The sequence below is a fragment of the Ursus arctos genome, unplaced genomic scaffold, assembly GCF_023065955.2.
Source record: "Ursus arctos isolate Adak ecotype North America unplaced genomic scaffold, UrsArc2.0 scaffold_19, whole genome shotgun sequence".
Lineage (NCBI taxonomy): Eukaryota > Metazoa > Chordata > Mammalia > Carnivora > Ursidae > Ursus > Ursus arctos.
This window is the reverse complement of record NW_026622863.1, coordinates 51,215,810-51,234,559: the sequence shown is the minus strand read 5'-3', so window position 1 is coordinate 51,234,559 and position 18,750 is coordinate 51,215,810. Positions and strand designations below refer to the sequence as shown.

General features: G+C 54.4%; 2 protein-coding genes across 2 annotated transcripts; one reads left to right on the top strand and one right to left on the bottom strand.

Moving 5' to 3' along the window:
- Positions 1 to 1,819: 1,819 nt before the first annotated feature.
- LOC113248020 (zinc finger protein 324A-like) lies at positions 1,820 to 10,179 on the top strand. Its single transcript, XM_048223540.2, has 4 exons — positions 1,820 to 2,946; positions 4,434 to 4,560; positions 4,900 to 5,016; positions 5,532 to 10,179. The coding sequence occupies exons 1-4, from the start codon at positions 2,914 to 2,916 to the stop codon at positions 6,983 to 6,985; spliced, it is 1,731 nt and encodes a 576-aa protein (XP_048079497.1). The 5' UTR covers positions 1,820 to 2,913; the 3' UTR covers positions 6,986 to 10,179.
- A 587-nt stretch (positions 10,180 to 10,766) lies between these two features.
- On the bottom strand, positions 10,767 to 18,706 carry SLC27A5 (solute carrier family 27 member 5). Its single transcript, XM_026489406.4, has 10 exons — positions 17,824 to 18,706; positions 16,802 to 17,011; positions 16,241 to 16,399; positions 14,225 to 14,349; positions 13,196 to 13,390; positions 13,022 to 13,112; positions 12,259 to 12,457; positions 11,923 to 12,020; positions 11,613 to 11,743; positions 10,767 to 11,530 (listed from the first exon to the last, which is right to left on the bottom strand). The coding sequence occupies exons 1-10, from the start codon at positions 18,500 to 18,502 to the stop codon at positions 11,354 to 11,356; spliced, it is 2,064 nt and encodes a 687-aa protein (XP_026345191.1). The 5' UTR covers positions 18,503 to 18,706; the 3' UTR covers positions 10,767 to 11,353.
- Between the last annotated feature and the right edge of the window lie 44 nt (positions 18,707 to 18,750).

Sequence of the window (18,750 nt, the reverse complement as noted above, 5' to 3'; positions counted from 1 at the left end):
AATAATTAAGATACAAATTTTAATAATATGATGGATTGCTCAGTCTTCAAAATAGCAAATAAAAACTCTGACTATAGGGGCACTTGACTGGCTCAGTCGAAATAGCTTGTGACTTTTGATCTCGAGGTCATGGGTTTGAGGGGTTTGAGCCCCACACTGGGTGTAGAGATTATTAAAAAAATAAACTTAAAAAAAAAAAACCTGATAAGTATTGGTGAGGAAGTTCTGAACTGGAACCTGTGAATATGGTAAGCTCTCACTCTTGTGATGGGGTTGAGTTATATGGCATGGTTGACCTTAAAACAGGGAGATGATCCCAGTGGATGTGGCCCAATCACGTGAGCCTTTCTAAAGCAGGGAGTTTTCTCTGGCTGGTGACAGAAAAGGAAATCCAAAAGAGTCGAAGCATGGGGCGCCTGGGCGGCTCAGTCAGTGAAGCTTTTGCCTTTGGGTCAGGTCATGATCTTGGGGTCCTGGGATTGACCCCCATGTCGGGCTCCATGCTCAGGGGGGAGTCTGCATCTCCCTATGCCCCTCCCCACCTCTCTCCCTCTCTCTCTCTCAAATAAATAAATAAATAAATAAATAAATGAAATCTTTTAAAAAAAGAAATAGAGTCGAAGCATGAGAAGGATCGATGGACCAGAAGGATTCTGGCTTTGAAGAGAGAGGGAGTCAGACTGTGGCCCCTGGAAGGTAAGAACAACCCCTGGCTAACAGCCAGTGAAGAAACAGAGACTTCAGTCCTACAACCACAAGGGACTGCAATCTGCCAACAACTTGATTGGGCTTGGAAGCAGATAATTCCCAGGTCTTCCAGATAAGAGCCTAGCCCAGCCAATGTCTTGGTTTCAGCTTTGTGATACTCTGAGCAGACCACCCAGCCAATGTCTCCCAGACTTGTGACCTACAGAATGGTGAGCTAATAAATGGTTGTTGTTTTAAGCCACTAAGTTTGTGGCAATTTGTTAAAAAGCATAGAAAACGTAATACAACCATGTATTGTTAATGGGTTTAGTACTGCTCATGGCCAAAAAGATAAAACCGGCCTGCATCCAGTGATGGAGTGTGGAATAAAATGGTGATCGTGTTTTTCAATAAAATTATTAAAAATAAGAGATGAAAAAAATAAATGAAACAAAATGAATTTGGAAAACCTTGGCAGTATCTTCTGCAGCTAAATCTATGTATACTCTTACCTGGCAATTCCACTCCTGGTGTGCTAACAACAAAAAGGAATGCTTGTTTGGGCTCAGGCCATGATCTCAGCGTTGTGAGACTGAGCCCCATGTCGGGCTCCACTCTCAGCACAGAGTCGGCTTGTCCCTTCCCTCTGCTCCTCCTCCCGCTCACTCAATCACCCTGTCTCTCTCTCAAATACATAAATAAAATCTTAGAGATAATTTTAAAATAAGAAGTTTTCATGAGATTAAATGTCTCCAAACATTCAGAGTGCTTTAAATTGTAATGCTTCTAAGTTATTGATTAAATCACGTGTTTAATATGTTAGATTTTCTTAAATTCTTTCGAAGTGAGCAATATTTACACACGAATATTGCAAAATTGATGTGCTCCCTTGCACATCGAGGATTTCCATTCTAAGGATGAGTTATGGCTGAGATAGATGCACATATAAGGAGGGAGGAAGGCAGGCAGGCAGAAAGAATGAACGAACTTGACACAGATTAATTCCGTATTTCCTTAAAACGGTGGGTAAGAAGCGCTGGGTAATATTATTGTTCCATCCATGTATGAAGATTACGGATCCCGAAAACCCGTCACAGTGGAGCAACAAAGGGAAAATCTCTTGTTCTCTGCCAGCAGTCGTCCGTGTGCACTGAGACTGCCTTTCCTTTGTTTTTGTGTGTGACAGACACCCAGGTCGGTCCCGAAGAAGAGCAAGGAATCGATACCGTGATGTGCCAGCACCACCTAGACGACCCAAAGACAAGCAAGTCTGGGAAAGTCCATTTTGCGCGGCCCATTTAGCAAGGAAAACGGATGGTTTAGGGACGTCTCAGAGAACGATCCAGACTCAAGAAAGATGCGGGCTGGGGGCTTGCACCTCTTGGTGGAGAGGCTGCAAAACTGATGTCAACCCCACAGGCCACAGAGAGGCCGAACCCTAGCACAGGCCTCCAGAGGTGGAACCGGGTCTGCATTCCCGGGCTCGCGGCCGAAACACCACCACGGCTCCCAGCCCGGCCCTACCGCGGGGCTTTGCCCTTAAAGCCCCGGGCTGGGGTCGCCTCCTGGGACGTTTAGCCTCGGGGCCCTTCCCTTGGGTGCACGGCGGCCTCCCAGGACCCTGAGCGCAGGACGCCCAGCCAGGTGACTCCCCACGTCAGGCGCGCGGGCCCTCGGAGGCGGGGGCGCCTGCGGGACTGCATTTCCCAGCGCGCTGCGCGGACACGCCTGGCCGTTGCCACGGACGTGTGAAAGGGCGCCGCCCAGCGAGCTGCAGAGCGGGCGGGAACTACGCTTCCCAGAAGGCGCCGCGCGTGCGACCGCTGCGCGCATTGGGCCAATGAGGGCTTGTGGGGGCTGGACTTCCGGCGTCCGGGGACTGTCACTTTGCTGCGGGGCGTGGGGCCACACCGGTGTTGGGGATTGGAGCGCGGTGGGCCCTAGCCTGTTTCCAGGAGGCTTGCAGAGTCGAAGCGAGGGCCGCGACGAGTGCGCGAGCGGAGGGCCGCTAGGCGCACGCCGTGGTCGCGGGCGACGGTCGCGCCGCCCGAATCTCGGTTTCTCCGGGTGGAGCCCGGCCGCCCGCGGGGCTGTGGGGCGGTGCCCCGAGTCACGTGTTCCCCGACCCCCGGGCGGCTGGGCAGGCGGCGTCCTGGCCTCCAGGGCGTCTGTGCCCTAGACGGACGGGGAGACTGAGGCTCGGAGCCGGGACGTCCGCGTCGTCCGATGGCGACCGCGGCGCTGACAGACCCGGCGCAGGTGAGTAGAGGAAGTTTAAGACCCCACCCACCGCCTAGATCCGTCCTGGAGGGACCCGAGTCTCGACTCAGGGAGGGACTTTACCTGGACGTTTTGTCTCCCTCTCGGTTCGTCCTAGGCCCCGGTGTTCAGGCCAGTGGAGCGTGCACGTGTGAGAGCCCCCCTTCTGGCAGCTCAGGGAGTGAGGTGTAGAAGGAAGTTCCAGACGGAGGGTCCCGCACTTGCAAAAAGCTGGGGGGAGACTGAGCCTAGGTGCTTCCGAAACAGCTTCCTGACGTGAGCACGGGAGAGAAATGGCAGGCTGGAGTTGCGTCGGGGTCCGTGGGAAGATTCGAACAGAGACTGGACATGCTCTAAGTTAGGGTGTTTAAAGTATTGCCACCGTTTGCTTGGCGGAAAAATGACGCAGAGCAGGGGTGGCCGTGTGCAGGGAGCAGGCACTGCCGCAGCCCAGGTGGCCGAAGACGGCACCTGCGGCACACCAGGCCAGTGGAGATGGGAAGAGTGGTTGGATTCTGGATAGATCTGATGTCTCAGTGTGGCGTGGGAGCCAGTGGCCCGAGTGGAGCACAGTCCCCAGTTTTTTTGGCCTGAGACCCCGGAAGAACGGAACTGCTGTAGACAGAAACAGGAATTTGAGGGAAAGTGGGCTTCAGAGTAAGATCAGGGAGTCTGTGATGTCCCAGAGTGGAGGTATTATCACGTGGACCTGGAATTGCAGATGTCCAAGGACACAGTCCTGATACTCTAAGCCAAGGCAGGGCCTGGGACTCAAGTTTAGGAGGAAGGAATCTCATGGACTCAGCCAGGGCTGGGTAGCACTCCAGGAAGATGGAGACAGGCTGGGAGCCCCTGGGGCTCTGGGAGAAGTCTGGCAAGTGGCTGAAGACAGGGTTTTGGCCAAGGAAATGGGGGTAGGGGGTGGGGGCGTATGGAGGGAGGAGGAAACTGGCTTCCTGTGTGCCCAGGAGATCCTTGGGCCCCCTCCTGTAGTGACTGGAGGGGATCAGCCCAGCCCTTCGTGCTGGAGGAGCAGCCTTGGCATGTCAGGCAAGTTCAGCAGAAGGGGGCATCCCTCCAGACATGGGCATGTCCTGGCGGGTCCATAGCTGGGACTTGTACAATTGCTAATTGCAAGAACAGTTAAGGGCATGTCTGGGGAGGGTCAGTTTGTGCAAAGGCTGGAGCATAAGTGGGCACCTGGGCCTGCCTTTGGGGTGGCGGCCATCTGAAGGCCGTGAGCTTGCTCTGGCTGCCTTGTGGAAGTGACCAGTGGGAAGGCCGCGAAGGTATCTATGCCCTAGACAGGTAGGGTGTAGGGGAGAGGAGGGAAGTTCATCTGCAGAGCCCGGGGGAGGAGGGGGTAGGGGAGGAAGGTAAGCCTCTGAGGGACATGAGGAAAGGTAGCCACTGGGACAGGGAGGTGGGTCCTGGGTCATACAGCCATAGCTTAGATCGTGTCCATCTTCCCCTGCCCACTGTTGTAGGGCCTGATGGCCTTTGAGGATGTGGCCGTGTACTTCTCCCAGGAGGAGTGGGAGCTCCTGGATGCAGCCCAGGGGGCCTTGTACTGCCACGTGATGCTAGAGAACTTTGCACTTGTGGCCTCACTGGGTAAGGCCCTGGGTTCTCCATGGGAAGCTCAGTTGTCGCCGGCACTAACCCCATGTCTCCTGTTGGCCCGTGAGCAGCCTCACACCAGCTGGCCGCGTGTCCCTGTGCCACTGTGGAGTCTCTGTGTCCAGGCTCGGCCCCTTTCACCTGCCCCTGCCAGCACGGTTCTCCCCACAGGAACCATTGAACTTTTCCTGTGAGTCCTTCCCAGTGGTGTGTTTTTCTGGTTGCACAGATGACACCGTCTGTGTCCCATAAAGTCGTGACTCCTGCCATCTGTTGGGCAGGAGGTTGTCTTGAGCTGGGCCTGGCCTCTCACTTGCTTGTCTTTTCTCACAGGACTCTCTGCCTCACGACCCCGGGTAGTCATCCAGCTTGAGCGTGGCGAGGATCCCTGGGTTCTCAGTGGGACAGTTGTGACACCAGCCAGGAATGCTCACAGGAAGCCCAGCCCTGGTGAGTGGGGACTCAGAGGTGTGAGCTAGGGCCCACCAATGGCCAGGCTTCTATCCCCCTTTCCCTGCCTTCCTGGACAGTCTCATCTCCTGCCTCCCACCTGACTCCCTCCCGTTCTCCTTCTATCGTCAGCCCCTCCTGGAGGCTCCGGCCTTGGCTTGCCCATCAGCGGGGAGCTCCCAGGGTACCTCATTCCAGGCACCGGGGCACAGCCTTTACCAGGACGCTCCTGGTCCCGCTTTCATGGAGCTGACCGTGCTAGGGGAGAGGCAGTGGGGAAACAGAGTTCGTGAGTTAAGCCTGTAGCATCAGGTCGCCATCAGTGTAAGGAGCAAAAGCAGGCTTGGGCAGCCCCCCGAGACAGAAGTGAATTACAGACACTGGTGTGTGGGTGCTGCTTTTCTCCCTAGCTTGCACAGCCAGTCCTTGGCATCCCCTTTGCCTGACCACTAGGCCTCCCTGGTCATCCCTTCTTGGCCAGGATGACCCAGGATCTACCATTTCTGTGCCTTCAGGTTCCCGTCATCTGGCATGTGACAGGGTTGTTCCAGGAGAAGCTGCGCTGCCAGGGGCCTTCCATGATGGCTCCTCTCCCGCACGTACAAGGGTCCTCCCCTTCACTGGCATCTGTGAACGTGGGAAAAGCCTGGAGGGCTGGCAGGGCACCTCCCCCTCTCAGGAGAAAAAACCCACAGGGGTGTCTGTAATCTATTGGGAGCGGCTCTTGCTAGGTCCTGGCAGTGGGGAGGCCAGCGTCAGTCTGCGGCTGACCTCCCCACTGAGGACGGCCGAGGCCAGCCCACCCAGGGAGAAGGCTCTTATGACCCGCCCCATGCCAGGCAAGCAGCTAAGGGCATGTGGGGGTCAGAAGCCATATGGGCAGGAGGCCCCTGGGAGAGCTTTCCCAAAAATTCCAGAGTTAGAGGCTGGTCTCACCTCTGGGGAAGGAGGAAAGAGTCTGGCTAGCCACAAGCCTCATGGACTCCCTGCTGGCCAGGAGCCCCCGAACTGGGATCAGCTGGGCAAGGCCCTGCACAGCGGCCCCGGCCTGCTTCCCGGGGAGAAGCCCTTCGAATGCAGGGCGTGCAGCAAGGTGTTCGTGAAGAGCTCGGACCTGCTCAAGCACCTGCGCACGCACACCGGGGAGCGGCCCTACGAGTGCGCGCAGTGTGGCAAGGCCTTCAGCCAGACATCACACCTGACGCAACACCAGCGCATCCACAGCGGTGAGACGCCCTACGCGTGCCCGGCCTGCGGCAAGGCCTTCCGGCATAGCTCCTCACTGGTGCGGCACCAGCGCATCCACACGGCCGAGAAGTCCTTCCGCTGTGGCGAGTGTGGCAAGGCCTTCAGCCACGGCTCCAACCTCAGCCAGCACCGCAAGATCCACGCGGGCGGGCGGCCCTACGCGTGTGCCCAGTGTGGCCGCCGCTTCTGCCGCAACTCACACCTGATTCAGCACGAGCGCACGCACACGGGTGAGAAGCCTTACACCTGTGCCCTTTGCGGTGCCGCCTTCAGCCAGGGTTCTTCGCTCTTTAAGCACCAGCGTGTGCACACAGGCGAGAAGCCCTTCGCCTGCGCACAGTGTGGCCGCGCCTTCAGCCACAGCTCTAACCTCACGCAGCATCAGCTGCTGCACACGGGCGAGCGGCCCTTCCGCTGTGGGGACTGCGGGAAGGCTTTTGCCAAGGGGGCGGTGTTGCTCAGCCACCGACGCATCCACACGGGGGAGAAGCCCTTTGTGTGCGCGCAGTGTGGCCGCGCCTTCCGTGAGCGCCCGGCCCTCTTCCACCACCAGAGGATCCACACGGGAGAGAAACCTGTGCGGAGAGCCCGGCGTGGGGCAGGCCTGTGCCCCCAGGCCAGGCCTTCTTCGGTGGCGTCGTCCGAGGGCTCCCTGGGGAGGGAGGCCGGGCCCACTCCTGCCTCAGGTCCAGCTGCAGTTTCAAAGCCCACCGAAGCCTGAGTTCGCAGCTCCAGCCTTCCTGGCTGTCGTAAAACATCCACGTTCCCGGCACATCCACGTTTTGGAGAAGACCCGTGTGTGCGTGCACCGCTGCGCGTGGTGACGATGTTTGCCGTTTCAGCCACAGCTCACTCCAACCCTAGGTGGTCAGGCTGCAGGAATATGAGGGGGATATTTCCCCCATTTGGCTGCTGGGACTTTGGTAGGGCAGAGACTTGGCGTCAGAGTGCCGTTCATGCCCGTTATGACTATGGGTGCTCAGGTGAGGAGGGGGAGTGCTGGAATGCTGGGGAGGCAGTCCTAGAAATTTCCCCTGTGCACGCACAAACTGGCCACCAGCCTGGCCGTAAGGATGTTCCTCCAAGACCTCACTTCATCCAAGGCCTCCTGGGAGTGGACCCACTAGATGGGAGGTCATGTGGGGGTCTAGTGTTGACCTTGGACTCTAAGTCTTAGTTTCCACCCCTGCGGAAAAGAACAGATGAGAGAGAGACAGAGACGGAGAGAGAGAGTCAGGCCTACAGAGGGAATTTGCAGCATCCTGACAGGCAAGATCTTGATAAGGGCCAACACGTGCCAGTTGCCAGCTCTGTGAGGTGGCTGCTGTGGCTGGTATCCCCACTTCTCAGATGAGGAAACTGAGGCAGAGAGAGGGAATGTGAGTTGTACGCAGCAGAGGCAGGACTTGAGTCCAGGCCACAGGCCCAGCATCCAGACAGCTCCCCACACTGGCACCCGTGCTCTGGTCTGCCAGTGTGAGAGCTAGGTGATGCCAGGCCTGGCTACCCGCAGGTGGCAGTCCCACAGTGGGTGGGGCAAGTAGATGTGGAGGTCCCTGGGGTGGGGAGAGGGAGACAGACATAAAGAATGATGGCTCTTGAGCCTTGCTCTTTCAGTTTCTCATGCAAGCCTCAGCATTGGCCATGTCTCATTGTTACCAAAGGCACCACTACAGGAGCCTTTATATCCCCACTGCCCTGACGAGAGGTGATCATCGCAACAGGTTCGGAGGAGACCAGTTGCGACTACTCGTTTCTGCAGGGTCTGGTGGCAAGTGCCCACGTGTTCTCTTCCCTCCAGAGGACAGAGGATTTGCTGTCATCTAAGGCCCTGTGTGTGCACCCTCCCATCGTGGGACACCTGCACATGGCTGGGACATGGAGTCAGAGGGGTCGGGTGGGACCAGGTTTCTCCCTGTGGCCCTCAGCAGACCAGGGCCCATCCTGACCTCAGTCCTCACACTCAGGAATGTCAGTGGTCTCTTTATTTGGGAACAAGAAAGACCTAAAATTAGAAGTTGGAACGGACACCATTGTGTAAAATCCTTGCATGGCACTGTGGAAGTCCACAGCCTCAGCCTCCCCTCCAGCCTCCAGGTCATGGCTCAGAGGGATTTAACAACACAACCTTAAGTATGATCATCACAGAGCTTTGAAACCTTGGCTTCAATCCAGGTCCTTTTGAGAGTCCAAGGGTAGAGATGTAGCTTGCCTGATTCCCAATGTGGGGCTGGGATGCCTATGTCTTCATGGCAGCCAGAGGTTTGTGGGTATCTGCGAGGAGACTTCAGCAATGTAGACGTCATGAGGCTGCCCCGCTTCTCAGCTGTACCATGAGATGAATCTTTATAGATACAGACTCGGAAACCTGAGACCAGGGGGTGCCCTCATCCCATCACCTCCAAGTTCTGACGGCCGTGTGTCATACAGAATGAGCAGACATCTCCCCCACTCTCTGCCTGCCAGCAGGTTCAGACCTATTTTCCACCTCTGGAGCCTCACAAGTCCTACAAAGGGGAGATGTGGGGGCAGTGAGACATGTCTTGCAGGACCTGGCTCCCCACAATCCTTGGAATATAGGTCCACTGAACCAGGACTCCCCTCTGTTCTGGTCCTTATCCCCAACCCACCTTCGCCCAGATTCACCTCCATGAGGGTGCCTTGAGTACTTCAGAGCCTCAGTCTGCCCAGCTGTAAAATGCAGAGAAACCTCCATTCTAACTGATAGAGACCTGTTCTGGGGGAATCCATGGGATTCAGCTTCAAAGGCATCTGTCAGACACCGAGTGTGTACTCAGCAAGTCCTATTCAACCTTTTCTGCATCTTTTACTGAAGTTCCTGGAGTCCAGTTTCCAACCTGAGCCTTCCCGACCCCTTGAGCTGAGACTGATGCCCTCTCCCATCTCCCCACCAGTCTCCTTCCCACCTGTGTGGTTGGCTCCTGCTATCCCACATTTCCTCCACCCTCCTTAAATCCAACCCACCCCCCAGTACCCAGGATGGTCAGTGGCTCCCAACTTGAGCCCAGGGAAACAGCAGCTATGATCACCTGCCTTCCCCCATGTCTTGGCCCTTGCATTGCCCTCCAAACTTACGTGGTCATATTGGGCCCTTCCCTGCTAGGCTGACCACTCTGCTCTTAACCCTGAGCAGGCTGTGAGTGTAAAAGTTTCCCTGGCTTTCTGGGTCAAGATGGACTGAACACACCTCTCATTTAGTTCAGAAACCCAATGAAACCACAGGGAAGAGTGCGTTTAGAACATACACCTATAGGTTTGAGGATGGAGTAGGAGGTGTCGGGCAATGTCATTCTGAAGCTAGGATTGGGTGGGAATGGGGAACTTTAACTGATATAGTGAGAGCCACATACCGTGTTGGCACTGGGGGAAGTGGAGCGTGGCCCCTGCAGGCTGATGCTGCAGAACTCCAGAGGGCTTGAGAACTAGCATCCTGTCCCCTGAGCCTGCTTGGTCTACCCACCGGAGAATTCTTAATGATCACTGGCCTCTACCTAACAGCTCCCACAATGACCCAGGTGTCACTTCAGTATCTGAGCTCTCAAAGCCTACATCTCGATCTTCACACCCACATGTGCCCCAGCCTACATCCATGATGGGCAGGCAGTGATTCCTGCATGGAGAGAGCACAGTCCGCTTCACTGAGGATTAATGTGCTATTTCCCTTTTCCAGGTCTACAGCTCTTAAGATGCCTGGGCAGCACCCAAAGCTCCTGACATGGGATGAATTGCACTTCCCAGAGGTTCAGTGCCCTGAAATTCCCATCTGCGTCTATCCTAATTCCCAAGGAAGTTCTTGAGACATTGAGGACTATACTTCCCTGAGGCCTTGCCACTCACTCCCTTGGCCCACAGACTATAGTTCCATAATGATCAAGTAACATTTAAAGCTCTTGACACAGTGTGCACTGTGCTTTACTGAAACCAGCAAAAGCATGCTCCTGCCCACAGTTCACACAATGCCCGAGGGCTCTTTTGGCCCCTAGGACACTGGATTTCATCTTCCAGGGGGCTCCAAATCTGCTCCACATCCCTCCCCAGGACTTGCATCAGGGCTTTTGCAGGTGCACCCTGCCAAGGACACTCTTCCCAGTTACTTGCTGCTCATCCTTCTCAGCTCGATGTCCTTGTCATATCACCATGACAGCACTTCTCTTTACACCCTCCAGACCATATCCACATCTGCTGGCCTGGGGTCAGCTCATCAGAGGCCACAAAAAGACCTACAGATAGAGTGAGCCTCAGCTCTCAACCCTGGAATGACTTTGAGGCTGCTGGGTCCTCCCACAGCGGTGGCCTTGCATAGACAAACCCTGAGGCTCTTCAAGGTCCTTGATGGGGACACAGGGGTTATCCTGAAGCAAGGTGTCTGGAGGGCCCTAGGCCCTCAATTCCTTCCTTGTATCTCCATCCACTGTTGGGGAGGAAGAATTTCTTCTGCCCTTCAAGGTGTTTCTGGCTTGACTAAAAATCAAATTGACATGTTAACAGGAGAAAATAAAATTTAATTTGGTATATATGGGGAATACATACAGCCATAAAATTCCAGAGACAGGCAAAATGAGGCATACATGTCGCACTGAATTGAGAAAGGTATAGAGGTCCAGAAATTCAATAGGAAAGAATGCAATTTAAATGAAAGAGAGTAAATATTTGGTAAGCAAATGGTCTTTGGGCCATTCAGAAGCAAGAGGACACAGGAATTTGATCAAAGAGACCTTGCTAGATTCCTCCCTGTCCTAATGTAGTTATCTGTCAGGGAGATAAGGAGCTTCTGAGTCTGCTGGGTTTTTATTGCTTTTAACACAAAATAATCTTTATGCCAAAGTGGCCCATCTTGGGGCTGCCTGCCCTTGGCCCCTACACACGTAGACATCTGTGTGCACATCCAAGTTTATTCTCACTCAGGTACTGGGCCTAGCATCATCTCACTCTCCGCAACTGGGGTTATGTCCAAGCTAGGATTCATGATGACCCTCAGCAGGTTTGGCAGGGAGATGACCCTGCGAATGGGAGTGGTAGTCAGCATTGGGTACTCCCACTTCAGATGTCCTCTGGACTGGCCAAATGGTCAGAGTCTCCGGGTTCCACTGCAGATTGCCTGGTACATGTCCGCCGTCAGGGGCTGGAAGGCCTTGGACTGATTGTCCAACACGAACAAGGGGTCAGCAACGATGTCTACGTTGAAGCCCTCACGTGCCAAACGGGACTTCACCAGTTTGAACGTGCTTGTGATTGCCAGGGTGTCCTGCAGGGGCAGTAAGCATAACCCAACTGTGAGCCCCTGGCCAAGATCTCCCATCCACCTACTTCTGCCACCCTGAGCTCACCTGGATACGGATGAAATGGGGTGCAGCATAGGCAGGGAGCCAAGTGTGGACATGCTGGTACATCCTCTGACCATCGAAGGTCTGGCCGGGAACCAGCTGCACAGCAGCCATGCCCACCTTGCCCTCACAACCTGGGGAACACACCAGTCACTCTTGGATCACCCACCTCACAGTGCCTAGCTGACGCTCTCACTTGGCCCATCTCTGCTCACTGGCTGTGCCCCAGCAGTTCCCCCACCTGTAAAATCTGGATAACACCCCTCTGCCCAGCAAGCTGTTGGAGGTTTAAAATGAGGCAAATCCTCCACACCTGGTACAGACACACCGTAGACATTCACCTCCTGCAGGAAGTCCACGAGTGACAAAACGCTCTCCACCTCCCGCGTGGACACGTTCTCACCTTTCCATCTATGGGGTTGAACCCAGGGCTAGTGACCAAAACCCTGGCAAAGCCGAGGCCCCGCCTCTTGCCCACCAAGCCCCTCTTCCTGCGAGATCTGAGAGCTGGTTCTGCCCAACTCCCGCCCCTTCAGGATCGAGAAGCCACGCCCCTCCAGGTCAGGAAGTCCCGCCTCTTCAGCGTGGCTCCCTCAAAGGACCCGGAAGCCCCTGCCACCCGCTCTTCTAGTCCGGCCCGGGACCCGACCGGAAGGTGTCCCCGAGGCGGTCGCGAAAGTAAAGGAAGCCTTCTTTGTCCATGGTCAGCACGTCGCCGGTGTTGAAGTAAACGTCGCCCCTGCGCCGCACATTCCGCACCAACTTTCGTTCCGACAGCTCTCGCGCCCCGCGGTAGCCCACGAAAGGTTGGTGGTTCAAGACCTGGGTCAACAGAAGCCCCGCTTCCCCTGGGGGTAGGAGTTGGAATTAGGGCATTAACCATGGCCAAGAACCGCACAACCCACCAGCCCCTGGCCGGAGGTTTCCAACCATGGTGGACTCTTCATCACCAAGACCCTGCCAAAGAAGAGACAGAGAGAGACCTAGAGATAAAGATGGGGTGGGGGAGAGACAGAGACTGGGAGACAGGAGACATTGGGGAGCCCACTAGAAATAGAGGATAACAAGGGAAGGACAAGGGACAGAGACAAATGGTGGTGGGAAGAAAGATATGGCCAAGCCAGGGCGTGGCACCAGGAGAAAAGACCCTAGGAGAAGGTACTGGACAAGAGATTGATGCCTGGGAGGACATGACTTCCACAAATGGACACCCAGAGACCCAGCAGAGCAAGAGACTGAGGCAGAGGAGCCAGGCAGTGCTGAGAAGCTGAGAGGCAGAGGGTCCCAGGCAGTGGTCAGGCAAGGTAAGGGCACTGGACACTGACCTCAAGGCTTTGGGCAGCTTGTTCCAGCCAAGGAGCAGATGGTCCCCACCCTTCCCACACCCAGGGAAGGTTTCCCGACCCTTGTACCTGGCCCCACAGGGACACAGAATCCCTGATTGTCCCTGACGGGCTCTTCGGCCTCTGTATCGAACTGTACGAGCTCAAAGGGGGACAGCATCTGAGTGGGGAGTGGGGAAGTGTCAGTAGAGGTCCTGTGGGCTCAGCCTCAATCAGGGCCATTGTCTCACCGAACCCACTCACTCGAAGCAAGCAGCTCATCTTGCCCAGGGCCCCACAGCGCCCTGGGTAGTTGACAAAGCCAATGTTGCCTTCTGTAGAGCCATAGCTTTCCAAGATCCGAATGGGGCCAAAGCGCTGCTGGAAGGACTTCCACACATCTGCCCGGAGTCCATTGCCCATTGCCAAGCGGACTGTATGTGTCCGGTCCTCTGGTCGCTGCAGGGACATCCCAAGAAGGGTGAAGAGGAATGTGCCCTAGAACCCTTACCTACGAAGGCTATCTCTTGGTCCTTACCTGAGGAGTTACCTGGGAGGTGATGGGGGTGGGGGGACCATCTATACCTAGGTGGTCTGCCAAGTGTTCTTACTTGAGAGCAGTTATCTGGAGTCTGTACTTGGAGGGTTACCTGCAGAGGTGACCTGGGGGGAAGTTACCTAAAAGCCTCACCTGAAGGGATACCTAGGGGTGACTGGAGGCCTTATCCAGGGCTTACTTAGGGGAACTATCTGGGATCTTATATAGGGGTAGTACCTGGAACTTCTACCTGGGGGGAGGTTACCTGGAGGGGTTACTTAGGGGCCTTTACCTGGAGGTAAACTGGGGAGTGACTTGAACTTTCACCTTGGGGAGACACCTGGGGGCCTTACCTGGAGGTAGTTACCTGAAGCATTTTACCTGCGATCCATACCTCATTGCTGTATAAGTTCACATCTAGTGAGTTTATCCCGAGCCACCCTTTGTTCTAGGCACTTTATATATGTTTTATTCTCACAAATACCCACTTTGAGTTATTATCCTCATTTTCCAAATGAGTACACTGAGGCTGAGAGAGATGAAGTCACCTGCCCAAGGTAGCACTGCTGATCATCACAGGAGCCATGATTGGAAACCTGTGTGGGATGCATTATCTGTGGCTGTTGCCTGGGGTGTTTCACCTAAGCTACCTTGTTTGAGTCCGGTACCCGAATCTGTCTGAAACCTTTACCTGAGATGACATCTAGGATCATACCTGAGGTGTTCACCATGGAGCCCTAATCTTAGCCCCTCACCTGCGGAGTGTTACACAGGTACCGCAGGACCTCACCCACATATAGGATCACAGTCACACCATGCTGCCGACAGTCATCCCAGAAGCGGGAAGCAGAGAACTTGGGGGCCAGGACACAGGTTGCTCCTGAGGAGGGAAAGGAAAGGGTTTCAGGTCATGCTTCCATGCCACTGTGATTAGCTGCTTTGATCACCTAACTGTGGCTCTTGGAAGCGCAGGATCTGGAGCTCCTGCGTGTGTCCCTGACCCAGCTAGGACTGCCCACATGAGAAGAGCATAGGTGGGCATGGGTTTGAATCCTATCTTCAGAATGTGTACCAAGCTCAGTGCTTGGTACCAAGTGAGCCCTGCTAAATAAGGGCTATGAATATTAATCATTTTTGATTATGATAAATGTTTGATGAATGTCTAGCTGGGCAGATAGGTGGCTGGATGTGTGGGCAGATGGGTAGGTGGTGGCATAGTTGGATGGGGGGTGGGTGAGGAGGTGGGTTAGTAGATGGACGTGTGAGTTGCTGGAAGGATGTTCTAAAGGATGGACACATGGATTAATAAGTTTTACAGGCCACTACTTCTCACTCCAGGAAAGTGATCCTTTCTTAGCTGATCAGTCCTCTGCAGCTGGCTTTGTGGAAGGCACCCTCCCTACCTCAACCCTAATCCTCAACAAAACCCTGCAAGCCAGATATTATCATCCCTGCACCCAAAGGGACAATTGCTCGTGTGCCTGGTGAGGTAGCGAGCGTGTGTCTTCTTGGAGGCTGTATTTTTGGCAGGGAGGTAAAATACAGTGCCTTCTGTGTGAAAACAGATGCTGGTCTTGAGAGTGACAACTTTGTTTGCAACCCCTAATGAAATGCCTGATTCAGGAAAGGTCTTCAAGAGCTGGTAAAACCAGGGGGAAGGTTGATAGGGAGTTTTCCAATTAAAGCCCCCCAATGTATAGATTTGTCTAATCGCTACGTTGTACACCTGAAACTAATGTAACATGTCAACTATACACGCAGAAACACATACATACACACACATGCATACATACAGCTCCCCAGTTCATCTTAGCCTCTCTAAGGTAGGTTAACAGTTACGAGCTGCCTTCAATGTGATGTATTAGGAAGAACAATGCATCCCACTGAGGTTCTTGCCACCAGTACTTGAACGGAATCTAACATCTCTAGAGGAAATTTCCAGTCTAACAAGAAATGCAGGGGAAAGAGGAGCAGAGAACAAGCAAGTACAGTGAGGGGACTTTAACTTTAAAAACAACAACAACAGCAGCAACAACAACAAAAACAATTAGACACGTCATTGGGGGAATTTAAACATGACCTGTGCATCAGATGATATTAGAGTTATTGTTAATTTTGTCAGATATGATATCACTACTGTTCTGAAGTCTTTATATGTTAGAGATACATTCTGAATACTTACAAGCAAAAAGATACAAAGTCTGGGATTTGTTCTAAAATAATTGAGAAATAGAGAAGGGAACACATATGAGATAAGTGGCAACGTGTGGGTGAGGATACATGAGACATCATCAAACTATTTTGTCTACTTTTGCTCTACTGTGTATGTTTGAAAGCAAAATGCTCATGGCGGCTGAAGCTGAGTGGTGGGTACATGAGGATTTATGTAGAAATATTTAGAAATTTGTATGTATTTCAAAATTTTTTTTATAAAAACTCAAAGAAAATATGAGAGAGTTCCCAGTGTGAATTGCTAGTCAGGTGTCCAGGAAGATAGCCCAATGGAATGCTTGGGGAACACCTAACCCTCACTGACTATCCCAGCACTCATATCAGCTTGTCACCTTCTGACAACAGCAAAGCCATCAGACCCTGTCTAAGTGACCATGTCTCTGCCCAAGTAGCCCTGGGGCCAGCTGCTGTGTGTCCCTTGTCAAAGGTAAGAAGTTCGGTGCTGCATAACCTGTGGGGCCTTGTTACCCTGAAAACCCCACTGTGACACTGAGTCTGGAGGTTCCAGGAATTGGAGGGGTCTTCAGAAAAGGGCTTACCGAGCTCCAGGCAGCCGAGGACCCCAAGGATAAACCCCATCACATGGTACATAGGCAAAACTGTGTAGACCACGTCATCAGCTGTGACCCCAGCCAGGGAAAGCATCTTGCACACCTGCAGCAGTCGCTCGTGCGTGACAATGGCCGCCTTTGGGAGCCCTGGGGAATGGAGTGGGAAGGGTGGCTGGTGAAAGGATAGCACAAGAGGGGCCAGCACATTGGAGTGGGTCTCTGTGGTCAGGTCTGTAGTGAGGGGCTTGAGGCTCTTAGAAGGTGGTCAAGGATGGGGATTTGTGGGTGGGCTCAGGGAAGAAAAATTGGTTTTGGGGTTCAGAGGGTAAATTCCAAAGTTCAGTTAGAGTTTCAGTGGCTGTTTACTGGACAGAGGCAGGATTCTGGCACTGACCAGTCAAAACACATTGGGGATCAGAGTTCAGGCCAGGCGTCATCATCAAAGGGTATGATGGGTTTCAGAGGTCAAGTTTGAGGCACGTGTCAAGCTTGGGGTTAGGGCAGCATTAGGGTTCAGAGGTCAGGGCCAGGGTTGCTGGGCGTCCTCACCAGTGGTCCCTGAGGTGTAGATAAACAGGGCAGGACTTTGCGGTTTGATCCCAGCACGCAGGTCAGTGGGCACAGGGTCAGTGGGTGCAACATCAAGAGCAGCCCCCAGAGCCCCCACTCCTGGTGTTGGGGAGGAGTGGCTGAGGTAGAAGCATCGGATGTTCTCTGCCTGCAGCTTGGGAAGGACCTCTTCCAGGTTCTCCCGGAGTTCTGCAGGGATGGGTCAGAAGAGAAACTGGGGAAAAGGTCCACATTTGCGGTCAGGAAGGGAGACCCGAGACCCAAAGACAGGGGAGAAGAGCCTACTGCAAGCAACACAGGAAGCAGCTGGCAGAGAAAAACGTATGCATTCTTCTGTAAAGAGCCCCATAATTAGTATTTGTTGGCAAAAAGGATTGAAATGGGGGGTGGTGGCTCAGTCAGTTGAGCTGAGCCAACTCTTGGTTTCAGCTCAGGTCATGGTCTCAGGGTCCTGGGATTGAGCCCTGAGAGCACTGCATGGGGCTCTGCGCTCAGTGGGGAGTCTGCTCAAGGATTCTCTCTCTCCCTCTTCCTCTGCCCCTCCCCCTGCTCACTCTCTCTTTCTAAAATAAATAAAATCTTTTTAAAAAAAGATTTAATTTATCTATTTGACAGAGAGCACAAGCAGGGGGAGGGGCAGAAGGAGAAGGAGGCTCCCCACTGAGCAGAGACCCTGACTTGGGGCTCAATCCCAGGACCCTGGGATCATGACCTGAGCCGAAGGCAGAGGCTTAACCAATTGAGCCACCTAGGCGCCCCTAAAATAAATAAGTAAATCTTAAAAAAAAAAAAAAAGGATTGAAACAAACATGAAAAAAACCTCTGGTACCCTCAAAATTACTTTCCAGCAATTAAGTTTTGACTCTAATTGCCTGTGAGGGTAGGTAGGAAGCAAGGAGCTCCTTGCCTAGTCCCCCACCAGGACCCTCTGAACAGCAGTCCTCCACGTGTCTCCCCTGCTCCCTCACCCTCCGTCCTCCGCTAGCCTCTGGAGTCCTCACCTGGGTCCACCACCAGCAGACGAGCCCCAGAGCTCAGCACTGAGTGCACAAGAGGCGCCCCGCGGCCATGCGGATTAATCCAGGCCACCGGGCAGCCCAGCTTGGCCAGCCCCAGCCACAAACCCAAGGCCGGAATGGTCTGGGAGTCCAGCACCAGGAGGGCAGCCGACTCCCCGCCAAGCAAGCCTGCGAGGCCGCCCAGCTCGGCCTTCAGGGCCCACACTGCCTGGCATGCCCTGTCGTCCAGCTCCCTGAAGGTGACCGGGCGGCTCCCTGTCCCCTTCCACACCAAGGATGTGCGGCCCGGCTGTGCTCGTGCTCGTCGCTCGAAGGTATCCACAAAGGTGTCGGGCGGGTGACGTCTCATGCGCGCTCTGACAGCCAGGCCCAGGTGGAGGATCCCGACGATATAGGCCATATCTGCAGGCAGCCAGCGCAGCCCTGGGGGTGACCGTGAGGGCAGCAGAGCCAGTGTGAGCGCCGCGGCTGCCAGACTCAGCCAGTGGGGCATCCAGGGGCAGAGCCAGGGCCGGGCCAGCATGGCCAGGCCGAGCAGCACACAGAAGACAGAGTCTCCCAGGAGCCATCGCAGTGAAAGGGCCACAGCGGCAGGCCACGCGGGCTGCCCCAGGGCTCGCAGCAGCAACAGTAAAAAGGCTAGTCGCAGCCAGATGCCCATCACACCTGCTCCTGCCTCAGAGAAGTGTTGACAGAATGCTTGCCAGGGGCTGTCTGGCCTAGATCTCTGACCCCTTAGTCCCGCCCCCCCCCACCCCTGTTGACAGCAATGCTTCTGGCCTCAGGGCTCCACCCCCAGCCCTTTTTAACTGGACTGCTTTGTTTCACTGTGCCTACCTCTAGCCAGGTACGTGGCTGGCACTCAGTAATAGTTGAAGGAACAAATACAGTGCCTAAATTCAAATCCAG